Below are 22,255 nucleotides of genomic sequence, written 5' to 3'. Positions count from 1 at the left end.
TTTGGAGTGAAACACTGCGTGTAGAAGTAGGTTGAATTACTGCTGAGGCGAGTTATTTTCTTTCCTCCCAGGGGTGGACACAAATGTAGGACATGAGAGGAAGCGCTTGTGTGTGTGTGTGTGTGTTTGTGTAAATGGACATTGAAGGCGAAGTTGGAGGACAAGAGTGTAAAGTGCCTCGCTGTGGAGGTCAACGTGATCTTGGAGTTTCTCTCCGACCGGTGGGACCGCGGAGAGCAAATTGGAGCCGGGAAACGCCTTGGATTGACTGATGGATCTGCAGTGGGAGGTGAAATGAGTGCAAGTGTGGGGAATCATCGCGTTTGGAGTAAGAAAAAAAAAAAAGAAAAAAAGAACAATGCTCCCTATTTTTAGGTTCTCTGCTCAGAAAAGAGGGGGAGTCCTTTCGAGAGGGCGAAATGAACAGCAGGAAGAGGAGATGTTAAGCAGAGAAGGAAAGACACGCGGATGTCTTTGCCATGCCGGAAGCTGACCCAGATACTAGAAAATGCCAAGGCCAAGCATGTCGGAACCCGTCTTTTGGGAGAAAGTGACCTGCAAAGCAGCGCTAATATATATCGCGTGTCGGTCCCACGTGACTGTGTGAAAATTGAAGGCATAAATGATGTCAGAGGGTCACCTAATCAATATTTTCTATGCTACATACTTGGAATTGATTCGTTTGGAGACTTCTCTGGTAAACTTTGCACCTTTGTGGTCAACCATTTTTGCAGTGCTCAGTCGATAGGAACCGGGAACATGTTGCTGTTCTTCAAGAACACCGGGCAACAAGATTTTTTTTTTTTTGTTTGTTTTATCTGGCTGGAAAAACCAACACACGGCAGTGGGCAAGCCACATAGAAGCTCTCGTCTTCACATGTCTATGGGTAATGAGCTATCTATTGTTGGTCACAATCGATATTGTCATCTGGTGTTCCTCAGGGATCAATTTTGGGGCCCCAGATATTTTCATTTGATTTGCTGCTCCTGGGTTCCATCTTTGACTGCTATTTGGATGACAGTCAGATCTATGTCCTGCTGATCAAAAGGAGCATTTTAATAATTAATTCCTAATAATTTTTCAATAATTTTGTTAAGAATAATTTATCCTGTCTGGGGGATACTATGAGAATAGAAAATTTTGATTATTTAATTTTTAATTGACTTGGCAACTTTGGAATTCACAAAACAAGCGGAACTATCCCGAACATATTTGCATTATCTAAAGCGTGCACACCAACGTGAACAGACGGCCTGGAGGGCCTAATTAGGGAGTCTTTCCTGTAAATATTCGTGTCACCTAGTGAGTGCACCGAGTTCCTGTGGTCAAGGCTGAACTGGCCATCTGGCAGATAGGGCTGACCTGCCTCTTGGGCCAGTGTGATTCCATTTTATTTATTTTTTACCCCCCCCCCAATCTAACTGGCCCAAATATTAGCTCTGATCCAGGAATATTTTTTTTGCATTGAGATGTTGGGCCCCCTTTTTTTCAACATGTTTTTCTTATTTTTCAGAAAGCTCTGGCATAAGCTGAAGATTATAAAGAGCTGACTGTTTTGTGTCCACAGAATGTAATGAAAGATTAGCATGATTAGCATTAAGCTGTGCTCCCGTCAAGGCCAGGCACCCATTAAGATCTACTTGGAAAAAAAAATAAAATGGAAAAACAGTGGTGGTGTGGAACTCTCAGCGCATCGAAAGCACTTGTTTGAAGAGTTTTCAAAACCTCATTTTTTGCACACTTTTAATCATCAAATTCTTAGTTCACGGGAGGATGCAAGAAAGCCTGAAGGGCATCATTTCAAACAGCAACATATCAACTACTGAAAAGCATTATATAGCCCACACAAAACAAGGAGGAGGAGAAACTATCTTGAAAATCCGGACTCATTAGTCCAAGGACAGGAATTTGTTTGGAATTCAGCTCAAGTGAGCAATGAAAAGCATTGCAGAATGTGGAATTCGGCATGCTTCGCAAATTCAAATCCGACTCATTTGTGGGAATCACAAGGGCATCGAGGGGTCACCCAGGTTATTTAGTGGACAAAATACAGTCAATTTATTTAAATTTTTTTTTATTTGGTGGTAAATTCTCTTCTGTTGTGGCTCAGAACAGAAGGTCAGCATGTGGTGAAGAACACCTCTACAATGTTAAAAAAAAAATAAAATAAATAAAAAAAATAAATCAATACTCCCGCACTGGTGGACAGTCTGTTGCCGAGATGATCAATCTTTTCCACTAAAGTGATCTCAGGCAACGTGAGGCTGGTCTGCCGGATGTTGACATGTGCTGCTCTCTTCATCCATCTGCTATTCGACCCCCCCCCCCTCAACCCCCCCCCTTTGTTCCTCCTACAGACATTTTTTTTTTCCTCAACACCCAAGCAGATTTAATGCAAAGGGTATTCACTTGTGGCCTTCTATGTTATGCTGTGAGAAATGCTATAGGTGCATTAAAAATTTAGTTTTCCCTCTCAGTATGCGTAACGCTCGTTGGAGGAGGAGCATGTTGGGCCAACACAGTTGTACTCACTACTGGCAAAAGCAGGTCTGACCAAGTAGCGTTTCTGGAACCTTTCGGGTGTTGTGAACTCCATAGGGCAACTCATCCACTTCAGTAGATATTTATTTTGATATTTTTCAAGTTACATTCGGCAGTGGGGAGGCGTGAGAGAGGGTCTTACCCGGGTGGTCAGTGAAATTGCGGTTTGTGAGCTACTGTAGTAGCTGACAGTTTTCCGTCGGTGGCTTTTAATTTGACAATCAGAACCGCTTTTGAGTAGAGATAAAGATTAGGAAAAAAACTGAAGCAAAATCAAAAAGCTTTGAAATACAAATGTTTCAGTTAAGCTGAATACTGAAATACGGACTAATCCTTTATATTGGGTACATATTTTTTATATTCAACGCCAGAGAAATCAGCGCTCACAGCATGTGCAGCAAGTCAAAAACCAACAGCCTGAGAGTGTACCAACTGTTTATCTGCACTAACAAACACTCCATTTTGCCTCCATTAAATGAACAAGCAATTTTGGATCACAATCGAAATTTTATTTATATTTCAAATCTTCACCACAAAGTAGAACGTACCGACTTGCATCAAAGTACGAAAGTTACACAAATGCTCATGTGACAAGATCATTTGGAAGCCGTCCTTTGATATCTGCCGGCATTGTTTTACGCATTTTTTTGGGAGCCGCCATAATTGACTAAAGCTGCGTAACCGATCTTTCTTCGCCGCTAGAATAAGCCACACATACCCGAGAATGAGTTTGATGCCCGTCCAAGATGTGAAAATGGCAACTTAATTTTGTTTTGTGCTGAATTTTGATTTAAAGTTTGGCTGCAGTCGTGCGTTCGCCGCCTTTATTCTTCTTCTTTGCTAATCAGCTCAACGGCGACATCACCTGAACTCACCCAAATGCTTGCCAGATAATCTGATTAAAGGAGAATGAGGAAGAAAAAAAAACAGCAACCAGAAGGATCATAATCCTTTAAGATAGTCATTGGTGTGCAAATATTGCAGACGCACTCAACAGCTGCAGCTGAAGCGAAAATAATAACAGCACTCCATTCTATTGATTTTACATTTGCCTCCCAAGCAGCTGCCACATTAGCTCCAATTTCTTATTTCTCCTCATAAGCTACGAGCAAAACTGTCAATCAAACGACGATACGCTTGGACCCAGATTACAAGCAGGTGCCATTTCCTGGCGGCGGCTCCGTTAATTGAAATTCATGGACGGCGACCTTTTCTTCAGGGGAGTCGCATACCGCATTTACCTTGATTCACGTCAGGCGCCTGCCACCGATAACGGGGCCAAGATAGCGAGCCGTAGATGGACACAAATACGTGCGCGTGTGTGTACGTTGCCAAAAGGCTCATTAAATGATAAAAGTGGCAACAGACGGGCGCTTCAAAGGAGCTCCGGCAGAACTCGTCAGGCAGTTTGCAACCGATTATGCCACCAAAGGGATGTTTAAAAAAGACATCATGCAGCGGATGAAGCCCAACGCTTCTGGCAGGTTGGACCACTGGGAATTGAATCTGGAAAATGGCCGGGAAAAATAATCGTTTAAAACACAAGTTTATTCACTTTCAATATGTGTTGAACTTGTTTTGTTTTTTTTAGGAACACAAGGCAAACTACGAAAATAATCTTAACATTCCACTTGGCAGTGGTTAGTGTCTTCTTCAACTTTTCTATTTTGTAACGCACTTTGCTGCCACCACCTGGACTGGAGTGGAATGCCATTCACCGTCAATGATGACTGTTTACCGTGATTTGTTCATTTTGACTTTGAATTCTTTGCATGGTTCCTCTTACTTTTTTTTTACATTAGCTGCCATTTATTATTGTTGGCCTTGGGTGAGGGCAGGGGGGAGTGTTCTTATATGAATGGATATTTAATTAAATTTCCCTCCATTGGTGTTTCATAACGTCTGCTTCAAAGCCTCTATTAATATTTTTTTGAATTTTATTTCGTGAGATGATTAAGAAAACAAGGTGCAACTGGAATCACATATAAATTATCCTTTTGTCCTTGGAATCAAGAATGTACGATTTATTGATGGAGGCAAACTTCTTTTCACACCTGTACGTCACTCAAGAATGTTAAATAAAGATTAGTAAAAAAAAAGCCCGGACAGGTTTTATGATGGCAACAGTGAAGCTCTGGAATGCATTTTTTTTTCTCTAGGCAAAGTTATATTTATATTTATATTTATATTTGTGCATTTCATATATTAGGAAACCACATGGTTTTAAACAAATATTTAAGGGCAACATTCACACACAAAATAATTGAACACATTTAAAAAAACTGAAGCTTTTAACACAGTCAAATGCATTAACGCTTGCGGCTAACTTCAGTTCTGTTGGCAGCTTGTTCCATTTACGTGCAGCATAACAGCGAAATGCTGATGCACCAGTTTTTTTTTTTTTTTCATATTCAACAGTCACATATTTTCCTTTGGCCTTAATAAAATGTGCTTCCCAACCTTTTTGGACAACAAACAGCAGGAAGCCTCAATTTCGGGGCAATCCTGAGAAAGCTTGCCCCTTTGTAAAGACCAATTTTTAATACCACTCCCCTACTGGATTTAAATAGATTGGTACCAAAGGAAGCATCTGCGGCATACCCGTTTAAAATACTATCCATATCCGCAAGCATTAATTTTGTTCTCCTGGTTCAAGGGCGGTTGAATAAATCACCCAACCCTAACCCTAAGGCAACATTGGAACATGCTGAGATTACAAACAACTCTCTCCCTCCAAGTGGACAGACATAAGCAAATGCTATAGTTTTCCTACAGAATACAACAGTACATTGTTCAAATAATGGTCATGGGAAATTACGAAAAAGAAAAAAAAAACAGGAAATGTCCAGGGAAATATTGGCGCTATGGATGATAATGATGATCAACTAAAGGAAGCCGTATGAATCAAATGAATGAAGCGTTGAGCCTCATGCAAACAGTCAGTCGTGAGCGTGCGTGCGCGCGCGCGCGTGCGTGCGTGCAGAGGTGGTCTGAAGGACAGCTGTGCGAGTGGCGCTGCAAAGTGACTCATCCCCGCTTTAGTTCTGCACGAACGGCGTGAAAATGTACAGAGGGCTGATGAGAACGCGATGATGAGGAGGAGGAACGTGGGTGTTGCAAAGGTGGCGCTTTTTCCAGGACAGGTGGACTTTTGCTGCCAACACAACTTTTATTTTCACCAGCATATTTATTTATTAGAAAATATCTATTTGTGACCCACATAATTTTTCCCACTGTAATATTGATAGCTGTGAATATTTTTTTATATGTCTACTGCTTGTGTTCAAATCCCAGCATTAGCATTAGCAATTAGCATGGTAGCATTAAGCTAGCGGACATGGAGGCAAACTGATGTGGCTCTTTTCAAAACACGTGTAAAGTGGACCTCCGCTCTATAATTTTTAAAAAAAATTTTATTTAATAGCCTCATTTTTTCTCTAATTTTCAATTTTGTATTTTTGTAGTATCTATCTTAAATAAACTGACTTAAAACAGTATTTAAACGAACTGAATAAAAGTGTATGTTTTCCAACCGGTCAGGTTATTTCCTTCTGCAGCGAACTATTTTTAGTCATCCCATCTCTTTCTCTCTCTCCCAATTCCATTTTGTGGCTTCTGTTCCCGTTTTTTTTTTTTTTTTCAGAACGCTGAGTCAGGATGATGCATACGCAGGCCAGCGCGAGGGTCACCCGCGAAACGCCACCACATCAGACCCGTGTTGACGCTCAGAGCCAGCGAGCATTTTTCAGCTCATTTGCCTCCGGGTGACTGTTTCTACTGCAGGGCCGACGTCCAGCTGTCACTTTGTCTCTTCTTCGCGCCACCAAGCGCACAACGTCCTCCTCATCCTCACATTACAAAGCCAGGCGGCAGCCTCGCCTCGTCGTTAAATCCTTCGCATATTGAAAAAAATTTAAAAAACAAGAGTTTCACATCTTTTTGTTCATCTTCTGCTTTTTTTTTGTCAAGTCAAAAGATCCCGTTGCGCATCCTCTTTCACTCTTGATCGTGACACATCTGTGATTGCTCGTGGAGATAAAAATATCCCAGCGTTGAGAACAGAAGAGGCAACGTAAAAGCGGTTGATTGAGGTTTTGGTGAAATATGGGTGCCGTTTATTTATAGAACAGGCAAGGAGCCATTGTCATTCGGAAAGCCACAGCACTCGACGAGGACACAACAATGGCTTTGAGTCTTGCTTTTTATAATAATAGTTTGACTTTAGTTTTTTTAAAATCCAGTTAAATCTTTCTTTTTTGTTTTTTATTTATTTTTATTTCTTTTCGGAGCAGCTTTGTTGGACGTAGCAAAGCAGCCCCAGAACATAAGCCCCTCTCTCCACTGCCGATCGTCCGCATGGTTGCCAAGAAACGCCTCTTAAACGCATTCGGATCCCATTCTACTCGGTCTTTTTTTTTCTCGGGTTGACCGCGCGTTTTGACCTTGTGAATTCATTTGGTGACAAAAACCCAAAGTGGCTCGCAGATGAGAAGCCCGCTCAAGGCCTCGTCGGGCGCACGTCACTCAAGGCCGTCACGTGGCCTTAATGATTAGTATTCGCAGTGTTTTCGCTCTTACCTCATGCCGCGCTTGGCAAAGCTCCCTCAGGCTTTGCAGATGTGGCCGAGCGTGTGTATTTGTGTTCAAGTGTGGAGGAAACCGGTGCGCAACTCCCCATTGGTCGGCCTTTGTTTACATTGTTTGTGGCCGTGAGGAGAATGCTTATGTATGTTTCTCTGCGTGTGTGCGTGCGTGCGTTTTGGGTTATTGTTGGGTAAGCTATGGAACTAACCAAGTGACCGACCCCCCCAAGCCCCCCCCCCACGGTGTGGCAGCCTCAATTACACCCGCCACTTACGCAGCAGCCTCCAGACACCCTCACCATCTTCGTTTGCGGCTTTGCTCAGCGCTGTCACTTTAGATCCGCCCACTCCTTGCAGAAACAAGGCAGGGGGTCACAAATGGAATGAAAAACAAAAAAATGGGATGAAGGGGAACTCAAGCAAGTGGTGGTTGCTATTGCTGGTGCAGAGATGACAGAAAGTATGGGAGAAGTCGATAGAAAGAGCACTATTAACAGTTTGTCATATTTTTAGAAAGCGAAACCCGCCGGGGAGAGCACTGATACCGGGTATCGACATCGGGGCGATTCTTGCCTTATATCAAAGTATCATGTACGAGTGAATGTGGCTGATACCAGCCACTGATACTTGAGGAAAAGAGGAAAAAAAAAAAAAGTCCTCCTCGCCAGTAGTTGGCGCTACAATGCATATAATTGTCAGCAATTGTATTTTGTTAAATGTTATGAATCCAAAGTGGAATCAGCACGCTGTCTCTGTGAGCACTCAAAACTCCTACTAGAATGGGACTGATCAAATATTATATCAATTAATTACATTACTTCAATTCATTCATTAGAATTAGGATTAACATTTGTTTTTCATGTTCGCCAAAAATGTATTCTGAGCCATCAGGTCTTTCAACCATGACGTATTCGCTGCGATTTTGGAAGGAGCATCTTCATTCGACGCGCAGATCGCCGCACAACAATCCAATTAGAGACCCGATTTCGCTCTCAGCTGTGATGCGGCTGGACAGGAGTGCAACCGAGACACCTGCTCCCGTCCGAGAGCGATCGGATGCCGCATGGCTAAAATCTCATCGAGACGAATTGAGAGCGCAAGAATTAGTCGCCAAAGTGTTCACATATGCTGCAATTTTGTCCTCATTCTTCCTCGCCCGTCATTTCTCCAAAGCCACTTCCAGCCAGCGACGAGAGGAGAGGAGAGGAGAGGCGACGGGATCCAATTTCCCAGCGTCAACACTGCATAAGTGATGTCGGCAAGCGGCGGGCAGCTATCAGTCAAAAGCATCTTCCAGTCCGCTTGCAACGCCCGCCCCGCCCCGCCCCGCCCTCGCTGCAAAGTATTGATTTGGACTGACAAGAGTTGTGATCGCCGCCGTCGATGCGCTCGCGTGATGGCCGGTCGGGACTCGTCGTGGTGTGATTGGCGCGGATGTTGCGCCTGTCATGTATGTGCGGCCGTGAACAAGCTCGCGGGATCTGGTCAAACTGCGACATCCCATATTGACGGAGCCCTCGGGTGGATAAACATGGCAAGTGGCGCGGTTGGCTACGCGTTATTGACGGGAACACGATGAACAGACTTCCTACCAGTGAGCGGGGAAGGTGCCACGAGGGTTCCAACCGCTGAAGTTGCACGTTAGGTCCGCTGCACATCAGGCAACGTGGCCCGATGTGGGTCATCGGCTAAGTTCTCGCCTCTCTGATGTTTTATTTGATTGCACGTTCCAAAAAAAAAAAAAAATGTCATCAAACCGGTAACATTTCGTTTTTGGCATGAGTCAGTCATGCGAGCAATTTAGAATTGTTATTATTAGTAGTAGTAGTAGTATTTTATTGTTCTCATTATTGTTTTCAGTCATAGTTATATAAAAGGTTATTAAAAAAAATTAGTTTAATGTGAGTTTCAATTAGGGGTGGATAATACAACAAAATAAAATAAAATAAAATAAAAAAATAATATTTGTTTTCATATGTTCTCTTAATTATTACCATGATTTTTTTTTTTTTAAATATTGTACTTAAACATCGAGTTTGAAAACATCCCTCCTGAAAACTCAAGACAGCAAAGTGTTGCGCACGTTTCCGGTCGCGTTTGATCAATTAATATCCCAGCAGTCGATCTCGGGTGATTGACGTGAAATTTATCGCAATCATATCGCCTTGTTTCAATGAAAAGCGTGCAACCTTAAAAAGGCTGAGGCCGATCATCATTGCGAGGGCTTGCTTATTGTAGGACTTGTTTCAATATGCAGACAAAAAAACTATTAAACCTATTGGAGTTAAAAAAAAAATTGGACTGCTCTATGTGCGTGCGTAGCGAACAACGTGGCCGACAGCAGGTTACGCCAGGACAGTGTGACGCAAGGACATGCAAAATGGATGTCCTGCTCCCTTGCCGCCTCCCTTCCTCACTCTCACTTCCTCATCATTTTTTAGTTTTTTTTGGGGGGTGGGGGATCATCCTTCCTCGCGATTGCACTCGTCGCTTCGTCGTCACCATTGCCTCTCCCCGTATCCGATTTATTTCCTGCTCTTTATTCTCACGTCATCTTCCTGAAACTTTGAGGAAAGATTTTCAAAATGTGAGCGGTTCATTTGAGATCCAAAAGAACGGTCTAATCGTTCTGTTCATTTTGGCGGAATTTATATACGATAACAACGATGATATTTTAGAAGAATTTGCTTTTGAATTATCGGCAAAGGGTCCTTGAGACTTTTCAGACGTGTCCACTCAACTTTGTGTCCATTGGTTAAACTTGACTGAATCTTTCAAAAATTCCTGAGGGCGTTCATGAGTTCATTGTGGGTGCTTTCCCTTTAAAAAAAAAAATGGCTGACACAATACAACCATATAGACACACACGCACACGCATTCACAGATGGTACTGTACATTTTATGATAAACAAAAACTGATTTGCAGTCTGGAGCTGAAAGCTGGTGGCGCGCAAGCCTGGAACACATCACGCTCCCTCCCGACCACCATCACCCCTCCTCCCACCACTCCCTAATCCGCCAAAGCCCAAACACATATTTAATATATTCTCAAGGCTGACTGAAGCCTTTCTGCAGACCATCCGGACACATGTATGGATAAGAAGACACACGCAGAACACAAAGTATAGAACAGCACAGTGACTGGGCAAAAAAACAAAAAAAATGCGAAAGGATGAAGGCAAGTGTGGCGCGAGCATCGACGGAATGTTTCAGCGACATGCCCGCGCACGTTACCTGCTGCTTAAAGGAACCCTGGAATGAGGGGCCGTCAGAGACATAACTCGACATTACCTGTCGCCGAAACAAAACTGAAACGCTCGCTTGCTTACACACTTAAGTGTTGTCCGAGAAGCGGTTTGTTGGCGTCTTCGGGCCATCTGCGTCACATTCGGGCAAACAAGACAAATGGCGCCATCTGTGAATTCCTGGCGAGGTTTACGCACAACGTGTCGCTAGTCAACCGATTTACATACAGTAGTCACGCTCGCTCTGCCGCTTGGCGCCGGCTCGGGCCTCGAGTGAGGAGCTGTGATTTGGATGGATTCTGCTCCGAGGGTTAAAAGCGCTACAGTCGCTACAAAATAAAAAAAAAAAAAAAGAAGAACTGCGGGCCCTGAGTGCGGAAATGATGCGACGCAATGCGTTACGCCCGCCACAATGAAAGATTCAGTGTCGGTGGAGAGAAGGAGAGCAGCTGCCTGCAAACCTCATCTGCTACACACAAGCTGTCACTGTCAGCGTTTCCGACGAAGGAGATCGCTCGTTGCAAAGGACGCCGCTTGCAGTGCTTTTATAATTTAGCATGACCCCCTCGGCACACTCCATTAAAGCGAGAACAATCACGTCCGACGTGCAGCAAACGAATGTTGTCGTCTCCTGTTTTATGGATGCGGCTAAAATGCTAGCATAAATAAGTATAAATGCAGCGTGTCAAGCTCTCACGCTAATAACATCGAAAGTACTTTATTGTCCATTATTGATCTTAGGAGAAGTAGCATTAGCGTTCCTCGGTTCGAAATTACTGGAATATTATTTGCCAACTCACGGCCGGAACAACACCCACTAAATGGAATCGTCACAGAGCACAGCTTTTGCTTAGTGACAGTCTCTCAGGATTCACTTTCAAAGAGAAATACTGTATTTCCACGGCCAAAAGATGCGCCGTATCAAAGGCCGCGCGTCAGTTTGGCTATTTCTGTATTTAACACACACACTAGGCACGCCGCACGCTAGCTCGCGCATGCTAGCTCGCGCATGCTAGCTAGACTATGTCATTGTGGACAGCTGCCCTTTTGTCCAGCTCTCTCACACACGTACATACGGGTCTGTTCTAACTGAGCCTTCAGCGTAGCTTAAAGTCAGAAAAGTACAACCAGTCGCCACCGGGGTTGGCCAACTCTTGACAATATCGAGTCTTCAACGAAGCATGAATGTTTTATGGATGTTGGAGGAAGCTGGAGAACTTGGAGAAACGCTACGAAAGAATGGTGAGAACATGCCAACTCCACATGGGGGAGGATGAGGGTCTGATTTCATACTTTTACGGTATGATGCAGTTCTCACCCACTGAGGCATAAATCCAAACAAACAAGACACGTCACACGGACGGCTTCCTTCCTTCCTCCCTATAAAATTCTCGGGCCATTAATAGATCACATCATTTTTATTCTAGCGGCGCTGAAGCTCTCGCACATCCCGACAGCCCCCCCCGCCCCCGTCGCCAATTTCCTCCTCGCGCGCATTGTGCGCCATTGACATTGGCTGCCATCATTTCCTGCAGCCGCCGTGACTCGCGACTCCAAAGTGACCACACGCATACACGAGCCGTCCACGCTCATCCGTCGCACATTCCCGTCGCCCTCCCAAGAGGATTTGTTTATCACATGAAGTCTGAATTATTCAATGATACCGCTCAAGCTCAGGTGTTACACATTGTGACAAAGCGTGTGAGAATGCCAATTTTTTATTTATTTTAATGCAGTCTTGATGTGCTGAATTACCGAGTTGACGGATGGACAGACTGAATCTAAGTGGGTTGATGGATGGAGCTCAATAATCAGGTCCTTTTTTTTTTGGGTGAAATGACAAGCCTTAGTGAAGACTTCACACTGTTTTTTTTTTTTTTTTTTTTTACTGCATTTGATCAACTAACATTTTTCCGCCGCGCTGGCTTTGATCGACGCGAGTTGTTTCATCTCCAGTCACAGATCGTTGGCTTTAATGTACAGTTACGTTTCCCCGCAGTAGCTCACCTCTCAATAAAAAAAAATAAAAAAGAATGGGCGGGTGGGGGGGGGAGAAAGAAAATCCACTAAAAATAAGTGCCGTATGTTTTGAGCGCAATAAAAACAAAGCCGCGGAGAAGCCAGGTGGATCGGCAGATTGTCGTCCTCATTCATCACAACCTTGTTGTCCTGTCCTCACCATTGTCCTGTCAATGTTAAAATTGTGTCCCAGGATATTCCAAAGTCATCTTCTAATCAAACCAAAGTGCTTTTCACTTTCCACCATCATCAGACTCGACCGGTGATATCCAATTGAACGTCTCGTTGTCTGGGCCACAATTTGACACTTAAGTAATTAGTTCTAGGTCAAGTCAAGATCCTCGACGAGAATAAAAGACGAGGAAGGATTAAGGTGGCAGCGTTTGGCAATCCCATGACGTAAACCAAGTATAGCCCTGCTTGAGGACACGGTGGACAAGTTCACCATGTTGCGTCCTGGCAAGTTGCAACAAAGGTCGAGTTAAAAATAGGGTAGCCTAGTCGCCAAATAGCCAAGATCTAATGATGTCATCACGCTTTAATCCGCTAAATCAGTGATTCTCAGACGCTGCGCCAAGGCACAGATCAGGTGCGCCACCTGATCCAATTTCATTTCATTGTAGGAATGTAACGATTGAGCAAAAAAAAAAAAAAAAAAAAAACATTTTCAAATCGATTGAAAATGCTTAAAATGAGAATCGATGTAAAAAAAATAAATGAATCTTTTTTTTTTCCAAAAGGTTTCACTCTGTAACAATTACAAAACATGTTAAAATAAATACATATTTTAGTTGAATCAACTCCACAAATGCATCTGAGCTCTCCTCAGCAAGTGTTCGACCTTTATTAAAATTTGGATAAGAGACCCGTATGCCAAATGTTCTTTTATTTATTTATTTATTTATTTTTTGCATGTCGTCACTTTGAGAGAACACGGCCGTGATCCAGGGAGCTGAAACGTTTGAAAAAAAAAAATAAATAAATAAAAAAATCTACCCTCCGCTTCCTTCACCGCCTCCCCCACAAAACGACACTGGCGTGTTTTCCCCCCCAAAATATTACAGCGCTCACTATGTGATGCCACTGCAGCTGGAGGCACGAGAATATTACTCGCATATCTGTGCGCAGGTTCCATTAGCTTAAATTAAAATTCAGGTGAAGAACCCATTTTCCCGCTCAAGTCTGCGATCGACGCAGTGATGCGTGGACCGACACTCTTTCCAATTCTCATCACCATCATCATCTGATATGATTATCCGATATGTAATCAGAGTTATTGGGTTAGGATTGGCCTGAAGTCATGCGGGGAGGGGGGACGCCGTATGAGAGTTGAGCTGGCCTTCAATCCTGGTATCAGACCAGGTTTTAAGAGAAGCGCCATGTTCTGAAGTCCGGTCTTTCCGAAAACGTTGTTCACCACTCGACGTGATGATGAACAAATCAGCACATCCTGCAACTGTTGTTGCAGAACTGATTTGAGTTTTTGTGACAAAACCCGGTCCGGGGCTGCGATGTCTGGCATCCAAGATAAGAGTTGTGACACTTAACCCGATGAACGAGTGCCTAAAAGCAGGACATTGTGAATATTTGGGGATCCATAGACTTAAACTTACCCCATAACCAGAACCTGAAACCAATCCTGTTCCTCGAGGAGCCGGTGTTCTGCCGGTTTTCCATCTCTCCCTGCTGCAACACACTCGACTCAAATAATCTGGATCGGGATCTAGCTTTTGCAGATTTTCTGATTTGAATCAGGTCTGTTGCAGCAGGGAGAGATAAAAAAACCATCAGGACAGCGGCCCTGGAGGAACAGGATTGAGGACTCCTAACCGTTAACCCAACACAAAGTCTTTCTTGACTCATGGATCCAATGGAAAACCCAGAACCACCTGAGAAGAAGAACAGGACGATCCAAGGTTGTTGGAAACCAAGTGCTACAAGACCGGACCAAGCGTCTGTGAATGTGGCGAAGCAGACCTGCAGAATTCAACAGAGATTCAAAGATCGGCGTGAAGAAATACGAGACCCGACTTTGAAGACACGAAAAGAAGACTAAGTCCAAAGGCTAAAGCCGCAAATCCCGCCATAACCCGAGCCCATACGCCCCAAGCCCAACACGAGCCCAACCTTTCGCCCAAATGTGACCCGGAATCCAACTCCGTCCCTCTTTCGGAAACCGAGGGCAGTCCACGTGTCTCTTTTGACCCGATTCACTCGGTCAGTCCCCTTACGAAGCATCCAAGTATGCTCTCGCCGAGATGAGTGCGCACATTTTGGCTCCAGCCCATTAGATGAGGTCATGAGTGTGAAGTGGATGAGTCGTATCCACTCCCGCACAAAGGAAGCGGGACGGAAGATACGACCTCAGATGGGGAAAGACGATAACCGTGAGATCGTTATTGATCTTTTTTTTTTTTTTTTTGCTAATGGATCGCACACTGCTTCCATGTCTTTGGAGTTGAGGAACTGCAGGAATTCAGGAGGATCCTTTTTGGACATTCTGAGGGGAACGCGGTCATCACTAAATTAGTCGTCGGCGCGCTGGGATGTGCTCGTAATCGGTCGCCTGGAGCCAGTCTGGAGTCGCCCTTGCAGCTGTCCGCTGTTGGCATTACATAACGGGGGGCCGCATCGCAGCCCACGCCGCAGCCTCTCGACAGTGACGGCAAAGTCTGGCGGACTCTTCAATCGCTGCGATGATTTGCACGGCAGGTTAATGAGGTCATTTGCGTCACTCTTGGCGTAAACATGAAAACTGAAACCGCACGCTAACGCGCAAAATAGCATCATTGAACTTTCGCATTTCGGACGCCAGCAATCCAATACACAAAGAATTGAACAATTTATTTGTCTTGGCTTAAGATGGCAGTGGCTTGGCGCTTCACCAGAAAAGTGTTGGTCCAAAAAGACAACGGCTTTTGTTTTTTATCGGTAATTCGCTCATTACGACAAGCTAGCTACTACAACAAGAGTTAAAAAAACGTCAGACAACTTCACAAATCTTTTCCATCAGATTTCTTGACCAAATTTAAAGTGAAGCTCGGCATCACTCCACTGGCAGCAATTATTTTGTTTCTCATTTGAGCAACTTCAAACTCGCATCGACGGGTTCAATCTAATCTGCGCATTTACGCTGCACTTGCATTGGCAGAAATCCGATATTGGATTTTGATCCACATTTGGAAGAAGTCTGATCCTGATCTAAAGTTCTTTAATTCCATGCATGATTTTTTTTTTCTATTCACATCGCCATGACGCAAATCCAAGTTCCGCCACGCAAGACAAAAAAAAAAAAAAGACAAATCTGAATTGTGTCAATTGAACCATGCGGTGTATATACATCAAGTCCGAAAGGTTACCTCTGCATATTTTACCAGCGGGATCCGTCGTGTGAGAATGTGTTCAGCACAACAATTTGTCCTTGAATACTTAATACTGGGCACATTCGGAATGCCGAGCCTGATTGAGAGTTTCAGCGGCAAGATCAAATGTTTTCACGGCGATTGAAAAGAAGAAAAAGCCTCGGGATGGAGCGTATGAGCACAACCCGGCATTGAGATTCAGGTGAGATTCAGCAGCAGCGGCGGCGGCGGCGGCGGCGGCAGCGGCAGCACGTTCTACAAGCTGAGGCTTTTGCCCAAACATGTTTGTTTGAGGGCGCGAGCGCTGTCGCCACGGGAATCCAATTATGAGCCCATCTCAGAAGTGAGTGTCAGGTGCGGCTGAACAAGGTCTGATCATACAAGAAGGGTGTCGTACTTTTAGAGGTACACTGGCTTGTCATTGCGGCGTTCACCTCTCAGATTGAAAGGTTTTGCTTTGGCATCACAGCGGTGACTTGATGACAAAGCGGAGTACCCCAAGGCACACAAATGGGCAACCTACCAGATCGAACAAAGCGGTCCGCTAATCCTGACAAAAACTACTCTGGCATTAGTCAGAATAAAATTCTAGTAACCGATTAACTACCAGCCGAGAAAACAAGATTGAATCTTTGACGTCTTTAGCCGTCAATGGCAGTCAACGAGTTAAGAGCAGAGGAAAAAAAAAAATTAATTAATTTGAAAAAAAAAAAAAAAGTACCGGTTCTGACAGAGCGACCAGAGTTTGGCTCGTAGTGAGGCCACAACTCCAAAAAAGATTCATGTTGAACCCGGTCACGACTTTTTCGAATTATTATCGAAAAAATGTAATGTGATGTGATGCTCTTGCATGTGGGCAAGGAGAGCCACAGTGGCCCAAGTTCTTTCATTATTTATTGGATGGCACGAGTGACTCCAAATCCATCTCCAAAGGCCACGCCCCTTAAAGGCACATCTCCGACACACAAATACTGCAGCACATGCACTAGTTTATCCAAGATCGTCACCAAATGTTACACAATCTTCCCGGTCGGCCCCCTTGAACTAATCGCTGATTTTGTCACTGTGTCTTTCGGTACTTGAAAAATGTCATCACAACAAAGTCCCGCCCGCGTTTGTTTGTCTCTGAATAGCAATCAGTTAAGCAACGGCACATTAAGAGGAAATCACAGTCGTAATGAAGAAGCTCATCAAGCTTTATTGGACCAAACTTTTTTTTATATATATTTTTTTTAAATGAGCTTAAATTGTAATGGCTGATAATACTTGTCTTTAAGTCATTACGACAAATAATTCACTTAGAAAGTCTAAAGAGTACTTTGCATACTACGCTGCAGTGATTGCCGACCTTTAATCAAGCATTCGAAAACACCACCGAGCGAAAGGAATTTTCACAAACAATATAATCGTGTATCTATTTACTCGGCGACAAACGATTTGGAATTGATTTTGCGACCAAGCTTGTAATTGAGTTTACACGTATCAAATCAATGTCCCCCGTTTGAAGTGAACTGAGTGAATCCATTCCAGCACGCAACAATGTTTACGTGAGTTCACTCATTCATTTTATTTATTTTTAACTAAGGACAAAAATGCTTGCAGGAATTGAACAAAGACGCACACAAGGGGGATCATAATCATTTGTTGTTGTCGTCCTCCCACCTACAATTATTGTTTTTTTTTAAGTCTACTATATTGATTTGAATTTGATTCATCGTTCAACGCTGAGGAATATTTTGCCGGGTTTGTAATGTGGTTCTTGATCTGGGGAAAAAAAAAATTAAAGATTAGGAACGCCTCCTTTTGAGGACCCCCACATGTGTACACTATTTTTTGCATGCAATGGTACAAAGCGGGCCCTTAAGGACTTGATTGGTGGCTTGTTTTTTTTCTTGTTTTGGAGCGCTTGCGATTAATGATTCAATTGTCTTCATTTGCGAAGAATCTCTAATGAATACTTTGAGTCAGAGGCCAACCACGGAGCAGATTTACTCACAGTTGGGTAACATTTGCACTTGCAAAAAATTCAATCTTTGGGGTAAAATTTTCGGCCAACTTGGCAATATAGTTTTAATGCTTTTTTGTTTTACTTGAATATTATTGAATTGAAAGACTACTTTTACTTAGTTACGCTGAGCTACGTTCCATTTGCTACTCTTCTTTTTATCCGACGGGACACATCAGCAATCCAACATAACAAAAACTGAGATTTGATTCCATTCGACCAATCAAACGGCGACATGAAGTCACATGACCACAAAGCATCACCGCGCCATCCCGCACGAAACCGCCGTTTAAAAAGTGTAGCAAAGGAGAGAATCGGATGGCTGGACTACGAAAAAAAGAGCAAATGCCTAAAATGTCGACATTTCAGCCTACAAGAACTCCACTTGGAACCTTGAGAAATATTAAAGGGACCGTTTAGGTGTGTGTGTGTGCAAAATGTTCTACTCTGTGGAATAAAACCAGCAGGTCCACCACAGCACAAGAATGCAAAGTGATGCGCGCCTGAGCCATTGAGAACGCTCTGTTCTTCACGGCACAAATTCAAAAGGAGCAGGGAGGAAAATGTAAACGGAGAGCTGAAGATAAAGTTGGAAGTAGGCAGTACTCAAATTTTGGAGTCATGAAAAAGGGATGTCAACATCCCTGATAAATGTAGCCGCAGGTCAAAGTTCAATGGAATCAAATTATTCGTAATTACATAATTGAACATGTCTGCCTGGTGTGCTGTCGCACACGAGTAAACAAAGAAAGTTGATTTAAAACATTTAGTTGGCTGATTGTTTCTTTCAATATTGTTTAAAGGAATATTATTGAGCAAACTTGACATTCGCAAAGTCCTATTTTAAATTTTGGTCAATTTGGCCACTATGTAACTATTAGTAAAATAAATAAAAACATAAGTTGCTCACTATCATTTCAGTAATCGAGTAGTTTTCGTTTTCACAAAATACTCAAGTAAATATTTGGAGGACTACTTTCAATATCAACTGGAGCAAAATGAAAGTAGCAATAATCGAGTCGAATTTTTGGCTCCTCTGACCACCTCAGTTGGTTCTGGAACTGGACTAAGCTGGTGAATGCAAGCACACAAATGCTAGGTGTCACCTTGAGACTTCATTTGAGCCAACCAACCTTCATGATGCCGCAAGGTGTGTACGCTCCTCCCTGGCTCCTTTCCGTGGACGGATCCCGGCTGTGGGCGCCCACCGTCGGGCTGCTCAGCTCCCGGTACCGGCCGTTGCTGTACACTCCCTCGGCCCCGAAGCCCGGGGCAGCGCCGGCGGACACCTCCAAGTAGGGCCGGGTGCCGCCGCCGCCGGAGGCTTGTGTCGGCCGGCTCAAGTCCAGAAAATGTCCCGCCGGATCCGAAGAAGCGTGGAGCCCAGCCATGGTTCACAGTAGCACAAGCAGCAGCACCTCCGCGGTGTCGCGGCAGCGGCCCATTTTTGGGTTTTAATCCACACAAAAGAGGCCAATTGAGACTTCGCACGGTGCCCGAAACAGGGAGCCGGCCGGCCGGTGCCCCCCCCCTCTCCACTTCACCTCCTCCGCTTCTTCCCGGCGACAAGCTGGCAACTCGGAAGCGGTCCGGGAGGGTTCCGAGCCACGTTCTGGTCCTGAAGAGCTGCGCTACTACTCCACTTGTGCTCGTGCCGAACCGGGACCGTCTTGTTGTGTTTCGCACCCACACATTAAAACCACTCACACACACACACGCACACACACAACTGGCGTGCATCCGCGGGACAAATTCAAGACTGCGCGGGCACGAGCGCAACGCGGGCACGGTGCGGTTCGTGACCGACGTGCGCGCGACCCGTGCTCATCGTCAAGCAAGCGGTACCATGAGAACCGCGTTGAACAATTTGGCGAATGGCCAATGGTGGGAAGGAATTGGACTTGTGTACATTTTTTAGATATATTTATATACACGATGTATACACTCCGTACATGAAGACATATTTATTTTTCCAGACGTGGGAATAGTACTCTTTACGTCATATGTACTCCATTTTTAAGTAGAAGGACTTGAAAAAAATAAAGTAAAGTTGGGAGTAAAAGTAAAAAGTCCCCGGAAAAAATAAATACTAAAGTAAATATATCTGAAAATCTACTTGAGTATTTGTACTTTTGTTGATTTTTTTTTTTGCTGTTAGTAGCGGGACTATGTATGAGTACCTATTTATTTTCCCATAAATATAAAAGCACTCACAATGTGTCCTTAAGTAGAAGTATAAATGCTAAGGTTTAAAAAAAAGTACAAAAAAACAGAAAACAAGTAAAAAAAAAAAATTGAAAAAAGTTACTTGAGGAGTAAAATTAAAATGTCACCACCAATAATATAAATACTCAACTAAACTAAACATCTGAAAATCCACTGAAGTACAGTATTAAAGTATTTGTACTTATGCTGATTTTTCAGACATCGTGATGTGAGTATCTATTTATTTTTTTCCAGAAGTTAAAAAGTATTCACACTCTCTTCTTATGTATAAGAAATGTGTAAGAAAAAAATCAAAGCAGGGAGGAGTACAAAATCCCCCCAAAACAAAATACTCAAGTAAAGTAATGTAGAAGCTTACTGGCTCTTTTCAGCCAGCCGTGTCCCAATATTTTTGTCCGTCGCAACACTCTGGCATCGCCACCTCAATTCCTTGCCACACAAGAAAAAAAAAATCCAGACTCAGCCTGTGCCTTATTATTGCAATCAATCGTGGTAATTACGCTTCGGAGGTCAGGGCTATCTGCTGTGAGGGCGGGATGGATAGTTAGGGGGTCAAAGGTCACTTTGCCAGGTTTTCCCAGGAGGCAGGATATAGGCCTCGCTGGTGATAAGTGGCTCCATGTGTAGCCACAACAGTGCAAACATTCTCCTGCTCTCGCACTCGAGAGAGAGAGAGGGAGAGAGAGAGAGCGAGAGAGAGAGTGAGAGAGAGGGAGAGACAAAGAGACGTGAGGTCACGTGACATCATGTGATGTCATGAGACGCGTGTATTTGAGTGTGCGCAGTGGACGGCCCCCGGCCCCTCGTCTCCTCCCTTCCTTTCCTGGCTCATGCATTATGCATTGTCAGAAATTATTTAAGCAAAAGTTGTGCTTTTAAAAGCTCTGCTGCTCGTTGCCGCACTCGAATGTCACATGATGTCCCCTTTAAACGAGGACGATTCAAAATATTTGGCTTTTTCGTCACAGAAACGGAATTTACGTCTCTGCCGAGGCTGCTTATTAGAATACGGCTAAAGAAAGTGCAAACTTCTTAAAGCCTCTTTCTGACAACGAGGCACTCTAAAGCGGGAAATGCATTTTTGGCACGTAGTCGTAGCCAACTAGCGAACTGTTGCTATCCACTGACGCATATAAAAGCCCAAATCTGAATGAAATTTTATTCCGACTCACGGGGGTGAAATGTTGCTTCTTGCCAATAGAACACAATAGCTAGCCTGCTTCCAGTGGGCGTATGCTATTTCTTGACGTAAATGCGTTGTGACGTTGTCGTATACACGCTTTAGAAATGCGGCCTCTTACCGGATTTGTTTTTACGCACTCCATTTTGTTGAATTTGAATTTTTGGGCCGCACTTTATTAATTATACTGTTACTGAAGATATAATTTTTACGCTTAGCCCCACTCCTACTAAATAATACCCCCCCCCCCCCCAAAAAAAAAAGTTTTCCAACAGTTTGAGGTTGTCATTCGTTTCCTTCGGCGGGATATCAGCAAGTCATCCGACGTTAATCGGCATGGCGCCACTCCCGCTGTCGGTCTCTCATCCGACCATCTTCTCAGACTGCCCTAGTAGCTTGAGGCCTCTAATGCCACCCCCCTCCTTCCCCCCTCCTCGTCTTCTTCCTCCTCTTGCAGCTGGGATGTATTGATGACAGGCGCCTATTGATCACTTCTGCTAATCCCAGCTGGCTTCCAAAGAGAGAGGCAGAGGATGGGAGGAGGGGGGCGCCGGGGTCATGCGGTCAAACGAGGATTTATCGCCGCTCGCGAGGTCCGCGGGGATGGGATTGGTCTTGTTTGAAAGTTTTCTAGTGTCTCACCAACGACTGAATGCAACATCCGAGACCTCATCTAACAGGTGAGGCGGCGTCTAGCTAAATTAACCACTTATTGGGTTATAAATTCAACCGAATCGCTTCTTGAGTCAATTTGACCCAATGTTGGGTCATTATTATACCAAATTGGTATTTTTTTTTAAACATAAAATTAGGTTGTTTTGTTCCAAACAACTCAGAATTGTGCGTCAAATTGAACAGATTTCCAGGTCGGTCCTATTGTTGAGTAAATTGGGTTATTTTTTTACCCAAAGGTGTGCACTCCTGAAATTGTTGGGGCAAAAATAACCCAGATTGGGTAAAAAAAGAGACCATCTCACATCATATTTCAAATAGTTGTGTCAGTCAGTTTTGACTAAAACAGTTTTATGATTATGTGAGCCAATAATGCAAATGTTCTCACCAACATTTTCTAAGAAAAAGAAGCACGTTTCTC

At 43.9% G+C, this 22,255-nt stretch overlaps 1 protein-coding gene across 1 annotated transcript in view; it reads right to left on the bottom strand.

Moving 5' to 3' along the window:
- The window catches only part of LOC148322177 (inactive phospholipase C-like protein 2), a 44,031-nt gene extending 24,440 nt beyond the window's left edge, over positions 1-19,591 (bottom strand). The window contains exon 1 of the mRNA XM_088316224.1: positions 18,890-19,591. Coding sequence (XP_088172350.1) covers positions 18,890-19,147 — 258 coding nt within the window. The 5' untranslated portion in view covers positions 19,148-19,591. The remainder of the gene's footprint in view (positions 1-18,889) is intronic.
- Positions 19,592-22,255: the final 2,664 nt, after the last annotated feature.

This window comes from Idiotropiscis lumnitzeri, chromosome 15 (genome assembly GCF_059441095.1).
Source record: "Idiotropiscis lumnitzeri isolate Australia: NSW breed Sydney's pygmy pipehorse chromosome 15, RoL_Ilum_1.0, whole genome shotgun sequence".
NCBI classification, from domain to species: Eukaryota; Metazoa; Chordata; class Actinopteri; order Syngnathiformes; family Syngnathidae; genus Idiotropiscis; species Idiotropiscis lumnitzeri.
This window is presented reverse-complemented; position numbering and strand designations above follow the sequence as displayed.